This window comes from Myotis lucifugus, unplaced genomic scaffold, assembly GCF_000147115.1.
Source record: "Myotis lucifugus unplaced genomic scaffold, Myoluc2.0 scaffold_37, whole genome shotgun sequence".
Classification (NCBI taxonomy): Eukaryota; Metazoa; Chordata; class Mammalia; order Chiroptera; family Vespertilionidae; genus Myotis; species Myotis lucifugus.
The window spans coordinates 6,598,827-6,618,572 of record NW_005871085.1 but is presented as its reverse complement, the minus strand read 5'-3'; the positions used below and the strand labels follow the sequence as shown (position 1 = coordinate 6,618,572).

The window sequence follows — 19,746 nt, the reverse complement described above, 5'->3', positions numbered from 1 at the left end:
GATAGAGAGCTAGAAACATCGATGAGAGAGAAACATCGATCAGCTGCCTCCTGCACATCCCCCACTGGGGAAGTGCCCGCAACCCAGGTACATGCCCCTGACCGGAATCGAACCTGGGACCTTTCAGTCCGCAGGCCGACGCTCTATCCACTGAGCCAAACCGGTTTCGGCCCTTCTCAGACTCTTGTATGAATGCTTCCTCTTTTATAAGCTCCTCAAAACTTGGTTCTTGGGCCCTCTTCTTGCCCTCACTCCCCACGTTCTCCCCCATTCAAACTATTTTTTACACATTAACCAGAGTGATCTACTGCAAAACCACATGTGATTACATCTTCCTGTTTCATTTGTTCTACCATTATTTACCGAGTACCTATAATGTGCAACATATTCTTCTAGAAGATAGGAATCCAGTGCTATACAAAATAGACAAGGCAATGACTTCTTTTTATTCTTAGGAAGGTTCTATATGATCCTGGCCACTAACTCACTTTCCCTTTGATCCCAGATTATTACAGTTTAGCCATATTGACCTGCTTTCTCAGAGCTTTTGAGCAAGTCTGTTCCTGTACCAATGCCTATACAGTTTTCAAATGTAAGCTTAAATTTCTCTTTTGAAAACTCTCTGACCAGACTAGGTCCCCCTGTATTTCTCCTTCTAGAACTAGTCACGGCAAATTTAAAAAGTTGTGTGCTTGTTTCATATATTACTAGTTCTCTTGTAAGCTCAAAGAAAAATGGGAAATTTCTTGTTCATTACTCTATTCCAAGCATCTGGCCCATATTAGGAGCTCAGTTTGTTAGTTGAATGAAGGAATGGCTCACTATGCAGTGTTATCATAGTTCTGCAGTCTGGTGACCTGTAAGATTCAGAGACCTCTTTTTAAAGGGAAAAATTAACAGGTCACACTTTAGAATTTGGCCTTTTTTTTTTTTTTCTAGTTAGAAAGTTCTAATTACTGGCTGAATTTGAAGATTTCTTACTTACGGAATCATTGTTTTGGAGAGTTAAAAGAAAGAATAACGTCAAAATTGACGTCACTTCAGTTATTTATTCAACAACAAACATTACTGACTGAAAATTAACTGGGATATTTCAACATTTTTCAATTACTTTACCTCACCTGCTGCCCTAGTTCAGGTTTTCATTTCCTGCCTGAATCGTTGCACTTCTCCTTCCCAACTTATTGTCATTGTTTTTAAAATACATTATTTGTTTTGTGTTTTTTTCCCAATTAGAATGCAAGTTCCATGAAGGAAAGGATTTTTGTTTTGTTCATGATTTTATTCCGTGTTTGTGGAGCTCAGGGAGCCTAAACAAACCTAAAGACAACAGCCATCAATACAGCTCCCTGCTCTAAGTGTTTCTCCACCCATTCATTTACTCCTTTTATGTGCCAGTATATTGTATCTTGCTAACATGTCAGTTGTTTTTACTTTTTCCAGACTGTCTGTTTCTGTCACATGTTAGATAATTGGCCACTGAAGGCCATTACAAGCAGAAAATAACCTGAGGGCAGCAGCCTCCACCCGCTGTAGCTGCTCAATAAATGGTGGCTGACCTTAACACTAACTGTGGACTCTAGTCCGTGGGGAAGCTAAAAAATGTTTTCGCACAGAAGAGTGAGCACATCCTCACCGGCCTCTTAACCCCTAGAGTGCCTCGCGCTCCTCCCCTCTTTCGCCAAAAGTACCCGGAGCTATCAAAGCTTCGAAATGGCGTCCAGTTCTAAGTCTGCTTTTATTAGTGATGATGATATTGCTAAAAATGTCAATGTAGTAAAGGTTTCCTTAAGTTTTTGAATATGTAACTTCATTTACTTGCGATTCATAATTTTTTTCCTAAACTGCTATAAAATCAGCAAAAATGCCTTGGCAATTTTAGCATAGTTCCTAGGATACTGGTTGGCACTCAAAGGGTTAAGCACCTTTTTGGGCTTTGAGGGTGACCAACAGCAAAAGGTGGCCAGCGATAAGGTGGGGCAGTGCCAGGGCTATCTTAGGCCTTCAGCCCCGCTCAGCGCGGCTCCACAGGCAACTGCCATCCGGCGGCCAAGAAAACTACTTCCGGCGCTCCACGTGCTGAATCACGGCCGAGGCTCCGCCCCGAACCTGAGGGGCAGGGCGCGCATCTCGGTTTCCTCATCAGGGGAATATTTTTCTGAGTCGCGGGTCACACTCCAGCCGCCGCCTCACACCAACTCTCCGCCTACGTCATAAACGCGGCGGGGCTGCCCGGACGCCCTCCTCCCGTCGTCCTCCGCGCCGCTCCCTCCGCCTCTTTCTCCCTCGCCCCGCCCACCCTGAGTTTCGAAGAGCCCTCTCCGGGTCAGCGAATCTGCCTAGGTTCCTTTTATTCCCTGTTTCCATTGGCTGCTTACGTGCGCGTGACTGCCGTCTTGCCTCTTTATTGGGTAGGACCAGCAGCGTCATCGGCGGCTGGAGGGCGGGGCGGGGCGGGGCGCCGAGGAGAGTCAGCGTGCGGGAGACCGCGTTGGGGGAGGGGCGCAGGCCTGGCCTCCTTGGCGGCTGCGGCAGCACCAGCGCCGGCCGCCACCGCCTCAGGAACGCGGAGGAGGAAAAGCAGCTGGAGGAGTAGGAGGGGGAGGCGGGCCCTGGGGAATGGGATGCCCTTCGCTGCGGCTCGGTGGTGAATGCTGAGGAGAGTCACGGTCGCTGCAGTCGGTGCCACCCGGAGGAAGTTGTGGTGTGCGGCCGGGCGGGAGCTCGCGGCGCGGTGGAGAATCGACGCGCGGGGTCGGTGCGAAGACTCGGCTGTGGGCAGACCCTCTCCTACCCCGACCATGCCTGGAAGGAACAAGGCGAAGTCGACCTACAGCTGCCCCGACCTGCAGCCCGGTGGCCAGGATGCTGGCGAGAGCGGCCGGGTTGCCGGTCTAGGAATAGATGAATCTGAGGAGGAGGGACGGAGGGGGCCTATCAATAATGCCGGAGACCCTGAGATCGTCAAGTCTCCTAGCGACCCCAAGCAATACCGGTGAGGGAGGGGTGTGGACCGGGGAGGAGAGCCGGGGGCCGGCCCCTCTCGTGCTGCCGCGGTCACTTCTTGTGTCTGGGTCGCCTGAAGGAGCCGGAGGGTCGCCCTGCCCACCCCGGAATGCCTCCTCGGGTGGAGGTGGCGGGGGCAATTAGGGGCTTCAGTGTGGTGGCAGCTGGACAGGTGGGAACTCTTGGGTTCTACTAGGAATCAGAATGTCAGAACGGGCATAGTGGTTCGAGTAATTTTGACGTTAAGCAAGAATGGAGGTTTCTCTAAGGAAAAATAGGCTGGATGCGAAGAGAGTCTTGGTATTATGTTATGAGGAAAGGTTGAAGAGTTGGGGTTTTTAATTTTGGAGAGGATACTTAAGGGGTATATTACCTACTCACACATATTTGAGGTTTCCTTATAGTTGGAATAGGGATAAAACTAATTGGTGGAAGTTACTGGAGCAGTGGTTCTCAACCTTCTGGCCCTTTAAATACAGTTCCTCATGTTGTGACCCAACCATAAAATTATTTTCGTTGCTACTTCATAACTAATGTTGCTACTGTTATGAATCGTCATGTAAATATCTGATATGCAGGATGGTCTTAGGCGACCCCTGTGAAAGGGTCGTTGGACCGCCAAAGGGGTCGCGACCCACAGGTTGAGAACCGCTGTACTAGAGGATGGTGTGGCTTGAGTGAAAGAACTTAGGCATCATAGTTGGCCCGTGATGAAGTGGCTTGTTTCCATGGGTTTCTCATTACTGGCATGATTGGGTGACCTCTTCCAAGAATATATCAGTCTCAGTTGTGTGAGTCTTAGACTCGTAAGGTGTTTCCTAGTTCTGAAATTCTCTACTTTTGCTTTATACTGAAATTTTTTTAAAAATATATTTTATTGATTTTTTTTTTTTAACAGAGAGGAAGGGAGAGAGATAGAGAGTTAGAAACATCGATCAGCTGCCTCCTGCACACCCCCCTACTGGGGATGGGCCCACAACCCAGGTACATGCCCTTGACCGGAATCGAACCTGGGACCATTCAGTCCATAGGCCGACGCTTTATCCACCGAACCAAACCAGTTTCGGCAATACTGAAATCTTCTAAACATCTCTTAGCTGGTGGCCGAATCCCCAGCTGAATATTTCCCTCATAGGTAGCTTACTTCATAGAATGTCCTGTATTTTAAAGAGATTGTATACAGCTTCATTTTACAGGTTCAAGAAATTGAGATCCAGAGAGTTTGCTTCTTGCTCAGAATTACACAGCTAAATAATAACATAGTTGATTGGAAAACCCTGCCACCAAACCCAGTGTACCATTGACTGACTTTTATAGAATTCTTACTCTTGTTGAGTTGAAAGCTGAAGGATTTTTAGTTCCAATTTGTTTGTAAACAAACAAATTTGTTTAGAGCAGTAAAGAACCTTCGAGATAATTTTTTCCACTCCCCACCCATCCCCATTTGACAGATGATTGAAACAAATCTAGAAAAAAGTGATTTAACCTCAAGTTTAAGACCGGTCTGTTTTGTCTTTTCACTCCAGGTCTTTGTACTATTTTTTTTCCCCCCAGGTTGCAGGTTAAAGAGATCTTTATGGAGGGGCTAAATTTTCCTTTTTTCATTAAAGATGTGGTTGTATTAGTAATATGTAAATGAACAAGTTGAAACCTTCATAAAAGGTGTTTAGTTTTTGTCTTCCAAATTAAATGTTCAATAATAGCTTCAGTTTTTGTCTGCCTATATAAAGATACATAATAACAGCTAATATTTATAGAATACACACTATGTATCAGGTACTGTTCTTTTTTTTAAATTTTTATCCTCACTTAATATGTTTCCCTATTGATTTTTGGAGAGAAAGGAAGGTGGGAAGGAGAGAGAAACATTGATATGCACCCTGACCAGGGATCGAACCCCCAACCTAGGTATGTGCCCTGACCACAGTCCAAGGCACAACTGGACGATGTTCCAACCAACTTGTGGGGTCTCGTGCAGGAGGCAACCAATCGATGTGTTTCTCTCACATCGATGTTTCTCTCTCTTTCCCTCTCTCTTCCACTCTTCCTAAAAATTAATGGAAAAATATCCTCGGGTGAGGATTAACAAATAACAACAACAACAACAAAATACACACAAAAAAAGAAGTATTTGTCAAATGAATTTGCCGGAAATGAGGTCATTAAATGAAAATACATCTAGAGCAATTAGAACAGTAGCTGAGCCCTGGCTGGGTGGCTAAGTTATTTACAATCTTGTATGCCCCGGTAGCAACTTTTTTCAAGCTATTTCATTTTTGTGAGTTCTATTTGTGTTTCCCCTCTGTTGTGCTGAATTTTTTGTAGGGAGGCACTGACTCTTTGAGTCTTTGAATGCGTCTGTTAATAAATCAACTATATATACTAAAACCTCTCCACTTGTACACTAGATCCCATCTCCTCTTTACTGACCCCATACATCAATTATTTCATTCTGTGTTGCATCATCAGTTTCCTTCTCTTACTGGATCTTTACCACAAGCATACAGATATGCTGTAATTGTTTTTATCTTCTGTGGAAAAACATTTCTTTACTTCACATTCCCTTTGCACTATCCCCTTCCAGCTACTCAACTTTCTTGGTTTCCTTTATAGCAAAGCTTATTAAAAAAGTTGTCTGGGCCTACCCAGTTTGGCTCAGTGGATAGAGCGTCGGCCTGCGGACCAAAGAGTCTTGGGTTCGATTCTGGTCAAGGTCATGTACCTTGGTTGCAGGCTCCTCTCTAGCCAGGGCCCTGGTTGTGGCGCATGCAGGAGGCAACCAATTGATGTGTTTCTCTCCAATCGATGTTTCTCTGTCTTTCCCTCTCTTTTTCATTCTCTATAAGATCAATGGAAAAATATCCTTGGGTGAGGATTAACACACACACACACACACACACACACACACAAAGGATGGAGTTATCATCCTCTATTGTTTCTTGAACTCAGTGGGCTTTTGCCACTGTTGCTGTACCAAAATTGCTATTTTCAAGACCACCAATAACCTTTACAATTGGTTCTCAAGTTCTTATCTTCATAGACCTTTCAGTATCATATGACACAGTTTCCGTCTTGAAGTGCTTTTTTCAGTTGGCTTCCAGGTCAGCATTGTACTTAGTTCTCTTTCTGCCTTATTTGCAGGATCCTCCTTATCCTCTTGACCTCTACATTTTGGAATGCCTATGGCTCATTCCCCAGACTTCTTCTTTTCCCTGCTTCCTTTGCTCCCTAGGTTACCTCATTACTCAGGTTTCCCACCCCTATATTCTTTCTTACTATTTTATTTTTCTTCATAGCACTTACTGTCATTGGATACAGTATATATTTATTTGTTCGTGAGAGCCAGGACTTTGTTTTGTTCACTGGTGTACCTCAGTGCCTAGAATAGTACCTGTCTTGTAGTCTTGCTTCCATTTCTGATGCCTTCATCCTTTTCTCCTCTGGCCTAATTATTATGTTACTAGAGGCCTGGTGCATGAAATTCGTGCTGGAGGAAGGGGTCCCTCAGCCCAGTCTCGAGGGATGTCCAACTGCTGGCTTAGGCCCGGTAGTCGGACATTCCTCTCACAGTCCGGGGCCCACCTGCTCGCTGCTCAGCTTGCTGCTCCTTAGCGCTGCCACGGAGGAGGGGAGAGGCTCCCGCCATTGCCACTGCATTCGCCAGCGTGAGTCCGGCTTCTGGCTGAGCAGTGTTCCCCCTGTTGGAGCACACTGACCACTAGGGGGCAACTCCTATGTTGAGCATCTGCCCCTTGGTGGTCAGTGTGCATCATAGTGATCAGTCATTCTGGTCATTCTGCCTTAATGGTCGCTTAGTCTTTTATTATATAGATGTTTTTCAGTTTGTATTTAAAAATATATATATTTTTGTTGATTTCAGAGAGGAAGGAGAGGGAGAGATAGAAACGTCAATGACGAGAGAGAATCATTGATGCATTGATCCGCTGCCTCTCACACACCCCTTACTGGGGATCGAGCCCGCAATCGCTTTTGCTCTGACCAGGAATCAAATCTTGACCTCCTGGTTCATAGGTCAATGCTCAACCACCGAGCCATACTGGCCAGGCTGTTTTGTGTGTGTGTGTGTGTGTGTGTGTGTGTTTTAAAAAAAAATAATTTTATTTCTTGCTTTTATTTTAGATAAAAAGTTTTTTAAAGAAACAAAACCATACAGATATACTTGAAGCTCTTTGTGCACTGCCTCCTCCCATGTCATTCTCTACCATCATTTTCCAGGGTTAACCATTATCTGAACTTGGCATCTATACAGTTTCTATGTATATTTTTATTAAGTATACATTTACCTGTAAACAGTATTACTGTTTTAAGACTTTATAGAAATAGAAGTTATATCACATCAAATGTCTTGTAACCTGCTTTTTTGTTTTGTTTTAGCATTGCTTTCGATATTTGCCCATGCTGATAAATGTAACACTAGTTATTTGTGTTAAAAGCTATTTAGTAGCTTTTTGTATGAATACATTATAATTTATCTGTTTTCCATTATTGGTCACTTACATTATTCCCAGTTTTCTTTCTTTTTTTTGTTTTGTTAATCCTCACCTGAGAAACATTGATGTGAGAGAGAGACATTGATTGGTTGTGTTCTGCATGCCCTGACCAGGGCTAGGGAGCAAGCCTTCAACTGAGGTTATGTGCCCTTGACTGGAATTGAACCCAGGACCCTTCAGTGTGGGCTGATGCTCTATCCACTGAGCCAAACCACTAGTGCTCCTAGTTTTCTATTATATATTTCTTTATGATTATGCCACAATGTATCTTTTCTTTCATTGTTGGGCATTTAAGTTGTTTCCAATGCTTCAACAATCATTTTTATACATGATTCCTTGTGCATATTTGAGAATTTATATCTATACTAGGGACCCAGTGCATGAATTCGTGCACCTTGAAAGGAACTGTGGGCTGCGAGGCGTCAATGGGCACAGGGGCAGGTCTCAGCCCATCCTCTGTGCCCCCGCCTGGCCCCTCCCGCCATGGCCCCTCCCCCCGTCCCCTGTCTGCCAGCAGCCCACTCTCACTGCCACTGCTCCCATGCACTAATGGTGCCGGCCCCGCTCACACCCGCTGATGGTGTGGACGATTAGGGCTGGCGCCAGCAGCGGGTGTGAGCGGTGGCTGCTGCCCCAATCGCCCCTCAGGAGCAGGGGAAGGTAGAGAAGCCTTGAGGGGTGATTGGGGCCGGTATCAGGTGCCGGTAGTGGGTGCAAGTGCCGGGTGGGACCGTGTGTGTGGGAGCCAAGAATTTTCAGTAACCACCAGAGGCTTGCCCGGATAACAGTGACTGGCGCCCCACCTTGGTCTGGCACCCCCGCTCACCTGCTGATGCCTGCCATGTTCTGTGCTCTGTCGCCTGCCGCTGACGCCTGCCATGTTCTGTGCGTGCTCCCTGGTGGTTAGCGCACCAGTGAATTGGTTGTTTCTCCGTTTGGTCTATTTGCATATCAGGGTTTTATATATATACTAGAGGCCCAGTGCACAAAAATTTGTGCACTCGGGGGGAGGGAGGGGTCCCTCAGCCCGGCCTGTGCCCTCTCGCAGTCTGGGACCTCTCAGGGGATGACCACCTGCTGGCTTAGGCCCGCTCCCCAGGGGATTGGGCCTAAGATGGCAATCAGACATCCCTCTGGCAGCCCGGCAGCCCTCGGGGGATGTCCACTTGCCAGCGGGGAGCAGGCCTAAACTGCAGTCAGACATCCTTAGCGCTGCTGAGGCAGGAGAGGCTCCCACCACCACCGCTGTACTGGCAGCCATTAGCCTGGCTTATGGCTGAGCAGAGCTCCTCCCATGTGAGAGCGCCCTGACCACCAGAGGGCAGCTCCTGCATTGAGTGTCTGCCCCCTGGTGGTCAGTGTGTGTCATAGTGACCAGTCATTCCCAGTCCTTCTGCTGTTAGGGTCAGTTTGCATATTACCTTTTTACTATATAGGATAGAGGCCTGGTGCACGGGTGGGGGCCAGCTGGTTTGCCCTGAAGGGTGTCCCGGATCAGAGTGGGGGTCCCGCTTGGGTACCTGGCCAGCCTGGATGACGGGCTGATGGCTGTTTGCAGCTGGTCACACCCCCTTCAGGGTGGGGATCCCCACTGGTGTGCCTGGCCAGTCTGGGTGAGGGGCTGAGGGCCATTTTCAGGCTGGCGGGCAACTGAAGCTCCCAGCCTCTCCTTTTTTTTGGGATTTATTTACCTTCTATAACTGTCACATGGCTCCAGCTCTGAGGCCCGGCTCCAGCTCTGAGGCTGCGGCTGCCTGAAAGTAGGTATCTGGGTTTAGCTTCTATAATTGAAACATTGTTGCCATCACTGCCGCTCTAAGCTCTGAGGCCTGGCTGGCTGAAAGCAGGTTTCTGGGGATTGTTTAGCTTCTATAATTGCAACATTGTTTCTTAGAGTGCAGCTTAGAGGCCAGCAGCGCAGGCGGGGAACCTTGGCTTCCTCCATCACTGGAGCAAGCAAGCCTCCTGTTCGCTTCAGCTGCCTGGCTGCCAACCGCCATCTTGGTTGGCAGTTAATTTACATATCGCCTTGATTAGTCAATGGGAAGGGTAGCGAAGTTACGGTTAATTACCATGTTTGTCTATTAGTAGAAAGGATAGAATAGATGTATTATTGACATAAGAAATATCTAAACCTATAGAGCATTTTTATGAGCTTATTTGAACCAAACTGATGATAATTGTTGGGAAGCAAAATCTCAACAAATTGAGAAAACTCCAGAGAATGGCAGTTTTGCAGCTTATTTTATACTTTAGAATAAAAGGATAAGACAGATGTTTATGTGAAATCTATTTTTGGTAGATTAGGGGATGGGAGAAAGCAAAACAGGAAAATATCTGGGATTGGATAAAAAGTAAAATGGAGAGACACTTCTTTTACATTGGTGGACACAAGATAGTTAACATTTACAGCATAGAGAGATGGTATTTGAGGAACAAGATAACATTGAGGAGTTCTGTAGTCTCTGCTCTGCTTGTGGTAGGTGTGTCTTGAGGGGACTGGAAAAGGAAATTACTCTGACATTTAAAAGGTATGTGTTACCTTAGATGCAAAAAGACAACATACAGCCTCTCTTAAGGCAAAAATTGATCCTTGTCAAGGAAGCTACATGCGTAGGGTGTGGCTACCCACTTTTAGTTAGGAATTTTTATGTTCAGACCATCCTATGTGGTTACTTTTGGTCTCTTAAGTTTGTAAAGATTCACCATGTAGGCCTCCCCTCAGCTTGTCTGGTTTAGTATGTGGTCCCTTTTTCATCCACAGTATCTATATATATATATATAAAAGCCTAAGAGATTGTTCTGACAGAATGACCAGAATGACCAGTTGACCAGTCGCTATGATGTTCACTGACCACCAGGGGGCAGATGCTCAATGCAGGAGCTGCCCCCTGGTGGTCAGTGCACTTCCACAGCCAACCTCCTGTGGGTCCTCCCCCTCCCCCACCGGCCAACCTCCCATGCTCCTCCCCCCGTCTGGCCGAGACACCTCCCCCCCACATGGCCTCGATTAAAGGCCGGCCAACCTCCACAGTCCCTCCCTCCTGCCAACTGGCCCCCCATAGGCCCCTATCAGGGGGCTGGCTGGCCAACCTTCCAGGGTCCCTCCCCCTGGCTGGCTGGCCCCCCGATAGGCCTTGGTCACTGGCCAGGCTGAGGGACCCCACCGGTGCATGAATTCATGCACTGGGCCTCTAGTATGCCTATAAGTGAAACAATTTATTTTAAACCCTACTAGATATTGCCATAATAGTCTTTATAATTAGTCATACTAGTTTACATTTATACAAATAGAGCATGAGAGCTCCTGCTTCTATACATTCCTCCTGACTCTCAATGTTAGATTAAAAAAAAAAAAATTATTGAGAATCTGATCTGTGGGAAATATTTTTCTCTTTTAAAAATATTTTATTTGTATTTCCCTAATTAGCAGTATTTCTTGTTTCCTGAACATTTGGATTTATCCTTTTATCAATGGCCCATTTTTTATTGGGTTGTGTCTTTTCCTTTTTTAAGTTGACTTCTAAGAATTCTTTACATATTTTAAATACTAATTCTTTGTTGGTTATACAAATTGTAAATATATTTCCTAAGATAATAGCTTATCTTTACCTTTTGTTTAGAAAGTTAAAATTTTCCCTGGCCCTTTTGCTCAGTGTTTAGAGTGTCAGCTCACACACCAAAGGGTCTCGGGTTTGATTCCTGGTCAAGGGCTAGTACCTGGGTTGCAGGGTCCATCCACACCTCCTGGAGGCAACCAATTGATGTGTCTCTCACATCAAAGTTTCTCTCTCCCTCTCTTCTCCCCTTCCTTCCACTCTCTTTGGAAATCAGTGGGAAAAATATCCTCAGGTGAGTAATGATTAACCAAGAAAAAAAAGGAAGCTCTTAAAATTTAATCAGATTTATTCATATTTTTATTTATGGTTTGTGCTTTTTTCATATGCTTTCTTCTAAAAGTTTTGCAGTTTTGCTTTTTACATTTAAGTAAGGATCTAATTTTATTACTGTTTTTTAAAAATATGGATAACCAGCCCTAGCCAGTGCCACTCAGTGTTTAGAGTGTTGGCCTGAGTATCGTGGGTTCAATTCCTGGTCAAGGACACATACCTGGGTTGTAGGTTTGATCCCCTGCCTGGTCAGGGCTAGTGCGGGAGACAACCAATTGGTATGTCTCTCTCACATTGATGTTTCTTTCTCCCTTTCTAAAAATCAATGGAAAAAATATCCTCGGGTCAGGATTAACAAAAATAAACCAACAAACTAACTATATATATGTATATGGACTACCAGTTGTCCGAGCACATGTTTTAAAAATAATGTATCCCAGAGGTTACCAAATGTTTTCTGTAAAGGGCTAGATAACAAATATTTTGGGCTTTGTCAATCAAGAGGAAAAATTGAGGCTATCATATAGGTACTTATATAACAAGAAAGAAAAAATTTCTGCAAATTTTTAATAAAATTTTTTACTAAGTTTAAGTAATTTTCTTAGTGCAATATAGGTCTGCTAGTGAGAAGAATGGAATTCTATTTATTGGGAATATATTTTGCTTTTGGAGGGGGTCAAAGTTAGTGTTCCCTGTCATCAAGTGATTGCAAATGTCCGCCTCTTAATGATTTGTAATACGATTTTACATACTTCATCTTTGAAAATGTGCTTTCACACTGACAGGTACTGCCAAATACTCATATCAGTCCATGAGCATGTGATTTTACTTGAGCATATTTATCACTTAAAAGGCATTTATAAAATTCTATTAGAATCTTTTCTGATATCTTTGCCTTTTAGCATGTCTCATTACATTGTAAATTAATGATTGAAAATTAGGTGGAAGCTCCTCAGTAGCACAGTTAAAAGGGCTTCCACCAAGGTCTGAAAAACACTATTAGAACTGTAGTTTGCTTGGAAAACATATTGCTACAAATTTGTGTGCAAATGGAGATAGGACTTTGTCTTTTAACTTTGATAGCACAGGAGTGTGTGTGTAAAAAGCAGTTTCCCATTACTTGTGATTCAGATAACATTAGTTGTTGAAATGACTTTACCATAAGATAAGTTTGCATATAAGTACTGTTTTGTAATTTGAGTTGAATTCATTAAGAAACATATCAAGTCTGCAGCAGAAGCTAATTTCCAAAGCCATTTGAGGTTTGATAATACTGGTTGAAAATCTTCAATCTTGGCTCAAAACATTGCAATAAAATGTTCCCATTGCTAAACTATCAAACTACTCCACAGTAAGGGCAATTCAAGAAATTCTGCTTGTATTTCTGATAAAATTTCACAGAATTAGTGATTGTAAAGTTTACAAGAGCAAATAACACCACTGGTTCACTACGACATGATAGATTCATGTATTTTTTGCAAAGTACTGCTGATGAATAAGACAATAAATAATCATAGGCTTGGAAACACCTCACCAAAGATAAATTTGTCCAGCTAAAGCTTTTCTTCTGCTCTATACATGTTTTTAATCACACATTTGGGTGATTTCCCAACATAAATGTGGTAACATTTTAGGTTGTATTGTATTCTTGTTTTCTCAACCTCTTTGAAAATGATCTTGTCTCTAGTTCTTCCATGAAGAATATTCATAGAGGCCCTAGCCTGTGTGGCTAAAAGGTTAGAGCGTCAGCCCATGGACTGAAGGGTGGCAGGTTCAATTCCAGTCAAGGGCACGGACTTCGGACATCGGTTGCAGCCTCGATCTGCCGACCTGGGGCGAGTGTGGGAGGCAACCAATGGAAAAAAAATATCCTTGGGTGAGGATTAATAACAACATACAATAATATTCATAGAGGCTAATTCCTCATTTGCTTCAAACTTGGCCCTGACTCCTCAAATAAACAACAATCCAGCAGTATTGGTAATATCAAGACCAAAATCTTAATGATTTGCTTTGTTTTTATTTGACTCAATATTTCTAGTATGTCAACTCTTTTTGCAATAGTTCTCACCCCAAGTCTGATAGCCTTAAGCAAGTTTATTTTCTGTGGATAAATTTCTTCAGGGCTACCAACACAATCTAACTCACTTGTTGGCTAACTCACTTGCTTGGCTAACAAATGAGCCACTTAGAAACTTAATTTTGTTCTAATTTCATTTTTAACTTTTGTGAAGAAATTTTACTCTACTGAGATTTTATTTTAAATTTTTTAATTTTTCTGATTGTTGCAATCCTGTGAGTTGGGAATATTGTAATGAATGCTTAGTCTTGACAAATGAACTCAGAGGGTTGCTAGAAATAAATGATAGAGAATTATTTAAGAGTGTTGGAATTTGCAAATGGGAAACACAGCTAGGCAAAAGCCCAGAAATGTTTCAAAGAAGAAAGGAAGGTTAAAAGTTTCTATAGTAAAAAGTACAGTGTTGAGAATTATCAGTTACTACTAAGTTCTTAGCCCTAGGATTAGTCCAGGATGGTTGTCAGTCAGATGTCAGGCAGTGAGGATGATGCATGCCAGATGGTCCAGAAGATGGGTGCCAGGAAGTCTGGTGACATCCCAGTGGTTTGGGTAATGGATATCAGATGGATATATACATGAGTCATTCAGGGGATAACCAGGTGGCAATTAGAGGGTTATCTGGATATATATATAGATAGATACAGGACTGGAAAGTTAAAGAATGGAGTCTTTCATTATGCCTCAACCTTCATAATGTTAATAATTTTAGTAGCTTGATTAAAATACCCCCCAAGATTGTCTCAGTATATGTACTTGGATTTAAATACATGAACTCAACTGGTAATTTTAGTGACTGAAAGCGGATTCACAAAAGTTGGTTTCTCAAATAACAAATAAGAATGAGTTGATGGCTACTTTATTATAAAGAAAATAATTCCGTATTTTTGAGTTTTGAAAATGGTTTGAAAAATCGACTTCAGCTTTTATTTTCAGTACAGGAGCAGTGGGATAATGAAGCCAAATAAAGGAAGACAGCTTAAATAAGTTAGAAGAGAGTTTGTTTTCTTTTCTTTTTCTTTTTTTTTTGTTTTTGAGAAAGATTGACATCTTAGAAGAACCCCACCTTTCCAAAAATAATTATATATACATATAAATGTTTGAGACCACATGGTTTAGGGAAAGGTAATGACAAGTTGTATAATTACAAAGTTAGCTCCCTAGGTATGCTCTTTTTTAAAAAAAATATTGTTGAAAGTATTACATATGTACCTCTTTTTCTCCCATTGACCCCTTATTGCCCGCCCCTATCCCCCACCCCAGGCCTCCACCACCCTATTGTCTTTGTCCGTGGGTTATGCATACAAGTTCTTTGGTTGATCTCTTCACGTATGCTCTTTGGACCTAAAATGATTGAGCACTATCTATTAGGCCTAGAAATAACAATTTAAGGCTAGAACCCAAGTTGCTATTTTCTCTCTGTAATGAAAATGAAATCTTGAATTATGGTATAGTGTGGCTAAAGGATAATTTATTGCATATTCTCCTACCTGTGGACATTTGGGTGATTTCCAATATTTCTCTTTTATGAATGTTCTCTGTTAGTGTTTTCTTTCAGTGTGCATTTTGCTCTTTGATTTTGTTTATGATGTTTTGTTCTAAAAAAGTTTTAAATTAGAATGTCGTGAAATCTTTCTATTTTTTCCTTTATAGCTTCTGGATTTTATGTCTTGTTTAGCACAAATTATCTTATTCTAGTGTTATAACTATTGTCTCTTAAATACTTTTAGAATGCTTTTTCCTTTTAGCTCTCTAATCTATCTGGGATTTATTTATGTGTTGAGTGTAAGGTAGAGATAGATGGCTAGTTTTTCTCCCTAAGTGAATTGTCTTTTGTTTCAGCACCATTTATTGAATTATAATAAACAGTGTTGCAATAGTATTATAAACATTTCTCGGTTTCTAGAACCTGTTCTCTTTCATCTGTAGGTGTTCCTGTACCAGTAGACTGTTTAATTTCAATTGCTTTAAAAGACTTTTTATAATTGGTAAGGCAGTTCCCCCTCATTGTTGTCCCTTTTCAAAATGTTCTTGGTCCCTGGCAGGTGTGGCTCAGTTGGTTGGAGTGTTGTCCTGTTCCATACACCAGAAGGTAGTGGGTTTGACTCCCAGTCAGGTCACATGCCCAGGTTGCGGTTTCATCCCTGGTCAGAGCACATATGGGAGGCAACCGAGGGATGTTTCTCAAATCAGTGTTTCTGTTTCTCTTTCTCTCTCTCCCTCTCTCTCCCTGAAATCAATTAAAAAAAAGGTATATTCCTCAGGTGAGGATTAAAACATTTTTTTTTTAAATGTTCTTGGCATTTTTTGTGTTTCTCATCGACATGAATTTTAGAGTCAGTATATCAAGTTCCACAAAAATCTTTGGGATTTTAAAAGTGGAATTTCCTTGAATACTATATACATTAATTTGGGGGAAGAATTTATGTCTTTGCAATATTGGGTGTTCCCACCCAACAGTATGGTATGAATTCTCTGTAAAGTTTTCTAGTTTTCCTTATGTATGCTGTGTTTAGTAGTAGTGAAAAGAATGGGTTCTAGTGCCATGCTACTTGAGTTCAGTTCCTGGTAAGCTTGGACAAACCTTCGTTGTACTTTAGTTTCCTCATCTGTAATATGGGAATAATACCTCTTTAGGGTTATTAGGAAGATTAAGTGGGTTAAGACATGCAAGTTAATACATTTAAAATGTGAGCTATTGTTATTAGGTTTATATTTAAGTATTTTATAGTTTGTTACTTTTGTGAATAGGAGCTTTTATTTAAATCTCATTTTAATAAGTTATCTTTGCTACATAGGAAAGTTCATGCTTTTTGTTCATGGTTCTTGATTTTGGATACTTTGCTGACCTCTTTATTACTCATTTTAAAAATTTTTCTTTAATTCTCTAGGTAGTCATATTTTGCAATTATTTGTTTTAGCTTTCACTATCTTGGCCTCATAATTTTTCTATTTATGTATATTTTGAATCTTTTTTTATTGATTAGGACTTCCAATGTAGTGTTGACTAGAAATGATGATAAAGAGCATTTTATCCTTGACTGTCTTTAAATGGATTTGATGTTGACTTAGTGGAGTTAGTCCTCTATAAAACAAAGGACTTTGTGTGTGTGTGTATGTGTTCTTAATTTGTTAAGGAGTGGGTTTTGGGTTTTTATTAAATTACTTTTATTATACAAATAATAAATGGACATGTTTTCATTACAAAAAATTGAAAAAGTATAGAAATTATAAATTAAGGCACAGAAGTTCTTGTATCCTGTTTTACTTCTATTCCTCTCCATACACACACACGCACTAGAGGCCTGGTGCATGAAAATTTGTGCACTCGGTGTGGTCCCTCAGCCTGGCCTGCACCCTCTCACAGTCCGGGACCCTGTGGGGGATGTCCACCTGCAGGCTTAGGCCTGCTCCCTGGGGGATTGGGCCTAAGCTGGCAGTTAGACATCCCTCTGGCAGCCCGGGAGCCTTGGGGGATGCCTGACTAATGGCTTAGTGCTGCTGCGGAGGTGAGAGAGGCTCCTGCCACTGCCTCTACGCTGGCCAGCCATGAGCCAGCTTCTGGTTGAGCAGTGCTCCCTCTATGGAAATGCACTGACCATCAGGGGGCAACTCCTGTGTTGAGCATCTGCTCCCTGGTGGTCAGTGCATGTCATAGCAACCAGTCGTTTTGCCGTTTGGTTGATTTGCATATTAGCCTTTTATTATGTAGGATTACTGTTACATTTGTTTTGTATCCTCTTATTTCATTTGCTATACCTTTATATACATTTAATGTATACATGTATACTTATAATATTTATCTTTATGAAACTAGGTATTAGATTTTAGCTGATATTTTGTTTCACTTTGTCAGTTTTAAGTGCCTATCATATATCAGGCCCTCTTTAGGCAGTAACATTTTTTGTTCAACAAATGTTTCTTAAATGTTCCCTAAGTACCAAGCAATGTCTTAGGTGCTTGTGAAAGAAAAGAAAAGCCTTGCCCTTTGAGCTGACATTCTAAAGGCCCACATAAGAACAATAAGAAAAAAAGTCAAGTGATGATAAGTGGTGTGAAAAATGTTAAAGCAGGATAAAAGAGGATAGAGATTGACTGGGGTGCTATCTTAGATACTATGGTTAGAAAAGGCATTTCTGAAAAGTGGGCATTTCAGCAAAGATTTGAAAGAGATGGAGCAGCCATGCAAATACTCATCTGGGGCAAGAGCTGATGGAATAGCAATCACGAAGGCCCTGTTTGGAATGTTAAAGAAACAACAATAAAGTTATTTGGTCAGAACAACAACAAAAAAATGAATAAAGAGTGGGGTGGGAAAGGAGGTTGTATAGGTAGTGGGGGAACATTATATGGAGCCTTAGGGCTGCAACAACACTGGGTGGCTTAAACAACAGAACCTTGTTTTTCTTCATTTCTGGAGTCCAAGTCCACCTAGAAGTCCAAGGTCAAGGTGTTAGGTTTGGTTTCTTCTGAGGTCTCTCTCTTTGGCTTGCAGATGGCCACCTTCATGCTATGTCCTCACATGGCCTTTCATGTGTGTGTGGACATGTCCAATGTCTATGGATCCAAATTTCTTCTTTTAAAAACAGTCAGATTAGATTAGGGCCACTATAATGGCCTCATTGTAACTTAATAATCTCTGTAAAGGCCCTATTTCTAAATGCAGTCACATTCTGAGGTATTAGAGGTTAGGATTTTCGCAAAAGACTATCGGGGAAACAGTTTAGCCTATCACATTCTTGATCTGCTTTATTCAGGCTGCTGAGGATAGATTTGAGGTATGTGTGTTGGATGGGGGTGAGGAGTAAGCTGGAGTATTGAGGTTATTTAAATGCGATTTTTGATATGGAAAGGAGAGAGCTAAAGCCATGTATTCAGTCTTCTATCTTAATCAAGTCCTTCTTTTCTTTGTACCTTAATATTTTCACTTTCTGCTAGAACTTTTTTCTTATCGGCAAGGCTCAAATTAAGTGTGCCTTGTCTCACAGGCCTTCCCTGATTGCTTCCTTCTTTCTAATATTATGTGTTTACCTCTGTCAATTTGTATTGTACTGGCTTAATTGTATTGCATGGTACTAGACAGTGAGTACCTGATGGCGAGGAATGTGGTTTTATTCTTTTTTACCCTTAATGTAGCATGGTATCTAATACATTAAAAGCTGCTAAGCAGCCTGGCCAATGTGGCTCAGTGTTTGAGCATCAACGTGTAAACCAGGATGTCACGGTTGGCTTCCAGGTCAGGGCACATGCAGTTGGGGGCTCAATCCCCAGTAGGGGCATGCAGGAAGCTGCCAATTGATGAGTCTCACTCATCATTGATGTTTCTATCTCTCCCTCTCCCTTCTTCTCTGACATCAATAAAAAAATATTTTTAAAAAGCTGCTAAGTAAATGCTTATTGAATAACACGTAAGAATGAGTATAAACAGAAGTTTGTAGTAGGCACCCGTCATCAAACTGGCATAGCAGTTTTACTAAAATAGGATAATCATCTCTCTGCTGTGGGATTGTTTTCTTAGAGCTATATTCAATTTTTAGTTCATAAAAGCAGCTTTGGTGACTGGTATGAAATATCAAATACATTGTATCAAAGGGAACCAACAGAGTTTAAATGTATGAGATTTTGCTTTAATGTTTAAGCTTACATGACTGCTCCGTACATTGGGGGATATGTTTCTCTTAAGTCTTCTGGTATGGTAGAATGTTTATTGAATACTTACAAACTAAAAAAATAGTAAGGTGGTCTGAGTGGGGGCTTTAACTTCTAAGATTTGGTTTTTGAATAACTATTTTCATAGTTTAAAATTTAAAAATGTAAATGGTAATTTAAAATGTACACTGTATATAGGGGTGGGCAAAAGTAGGTTTATAGTCATTCATTTGGAAAATAATAAATAATAATACAATAATAAACTTGCCTATTCACAACTGTAAACCTACTTTTGCCCACCACTGTATATAAAATACAATGTAGTGTCTCTCATCCTTTCTTTTCAACTACTCAGAAACTGATAAGCTTTTTTGAGGTTCCCCTCCCAGAACAACACTTTGATTAGTTTAATTTAAAATAATGTTGGTTTTCCTGTGTGTACTTGAATTTTTACAAAATTTTTGCTAAGCTGATCACTTGTATTGTGTATTCTAATAAATTGCTGACTCAAATGTATTTTGTTTTGTTTTGTTTTAGATACATCAAATTACGAAATGGCTTGCAGGCACTTTTGATTTCAGACCTAAGTAATACAGAAGGTAAAACAGGAGAC

At 41.7% G+C, this 19,746-nt stretch overlaps 1 protein-coding gene across 1 annotated transcript in view; it reads left to right on the top strand.

The window, feature by feature from the left end:
• Window positions 1-2,493: 2,493 nt before the first annotated feature.
• NRDC (nardilysin convertase) overlaps window positions 2,494-19,746 on the top strand; it is a 78,976-nt gene continuing 61,723 nt past the window's right edge. The window contains exons 1-2 of the mRNA XM_006087379.3: window positions 2,494-2,995; window positions 19,671-19,746. Of these exons, the coding sequence (XP_006087441.1) occupies window positions 2,652-2,995; window positions 19,671-19,746 (420 nt within the window). The 5' untranslated portion in view covers window positions 2,494-2,651. The remainder of the gene's footprint in view (window positions 2,996-19,670) is intronic.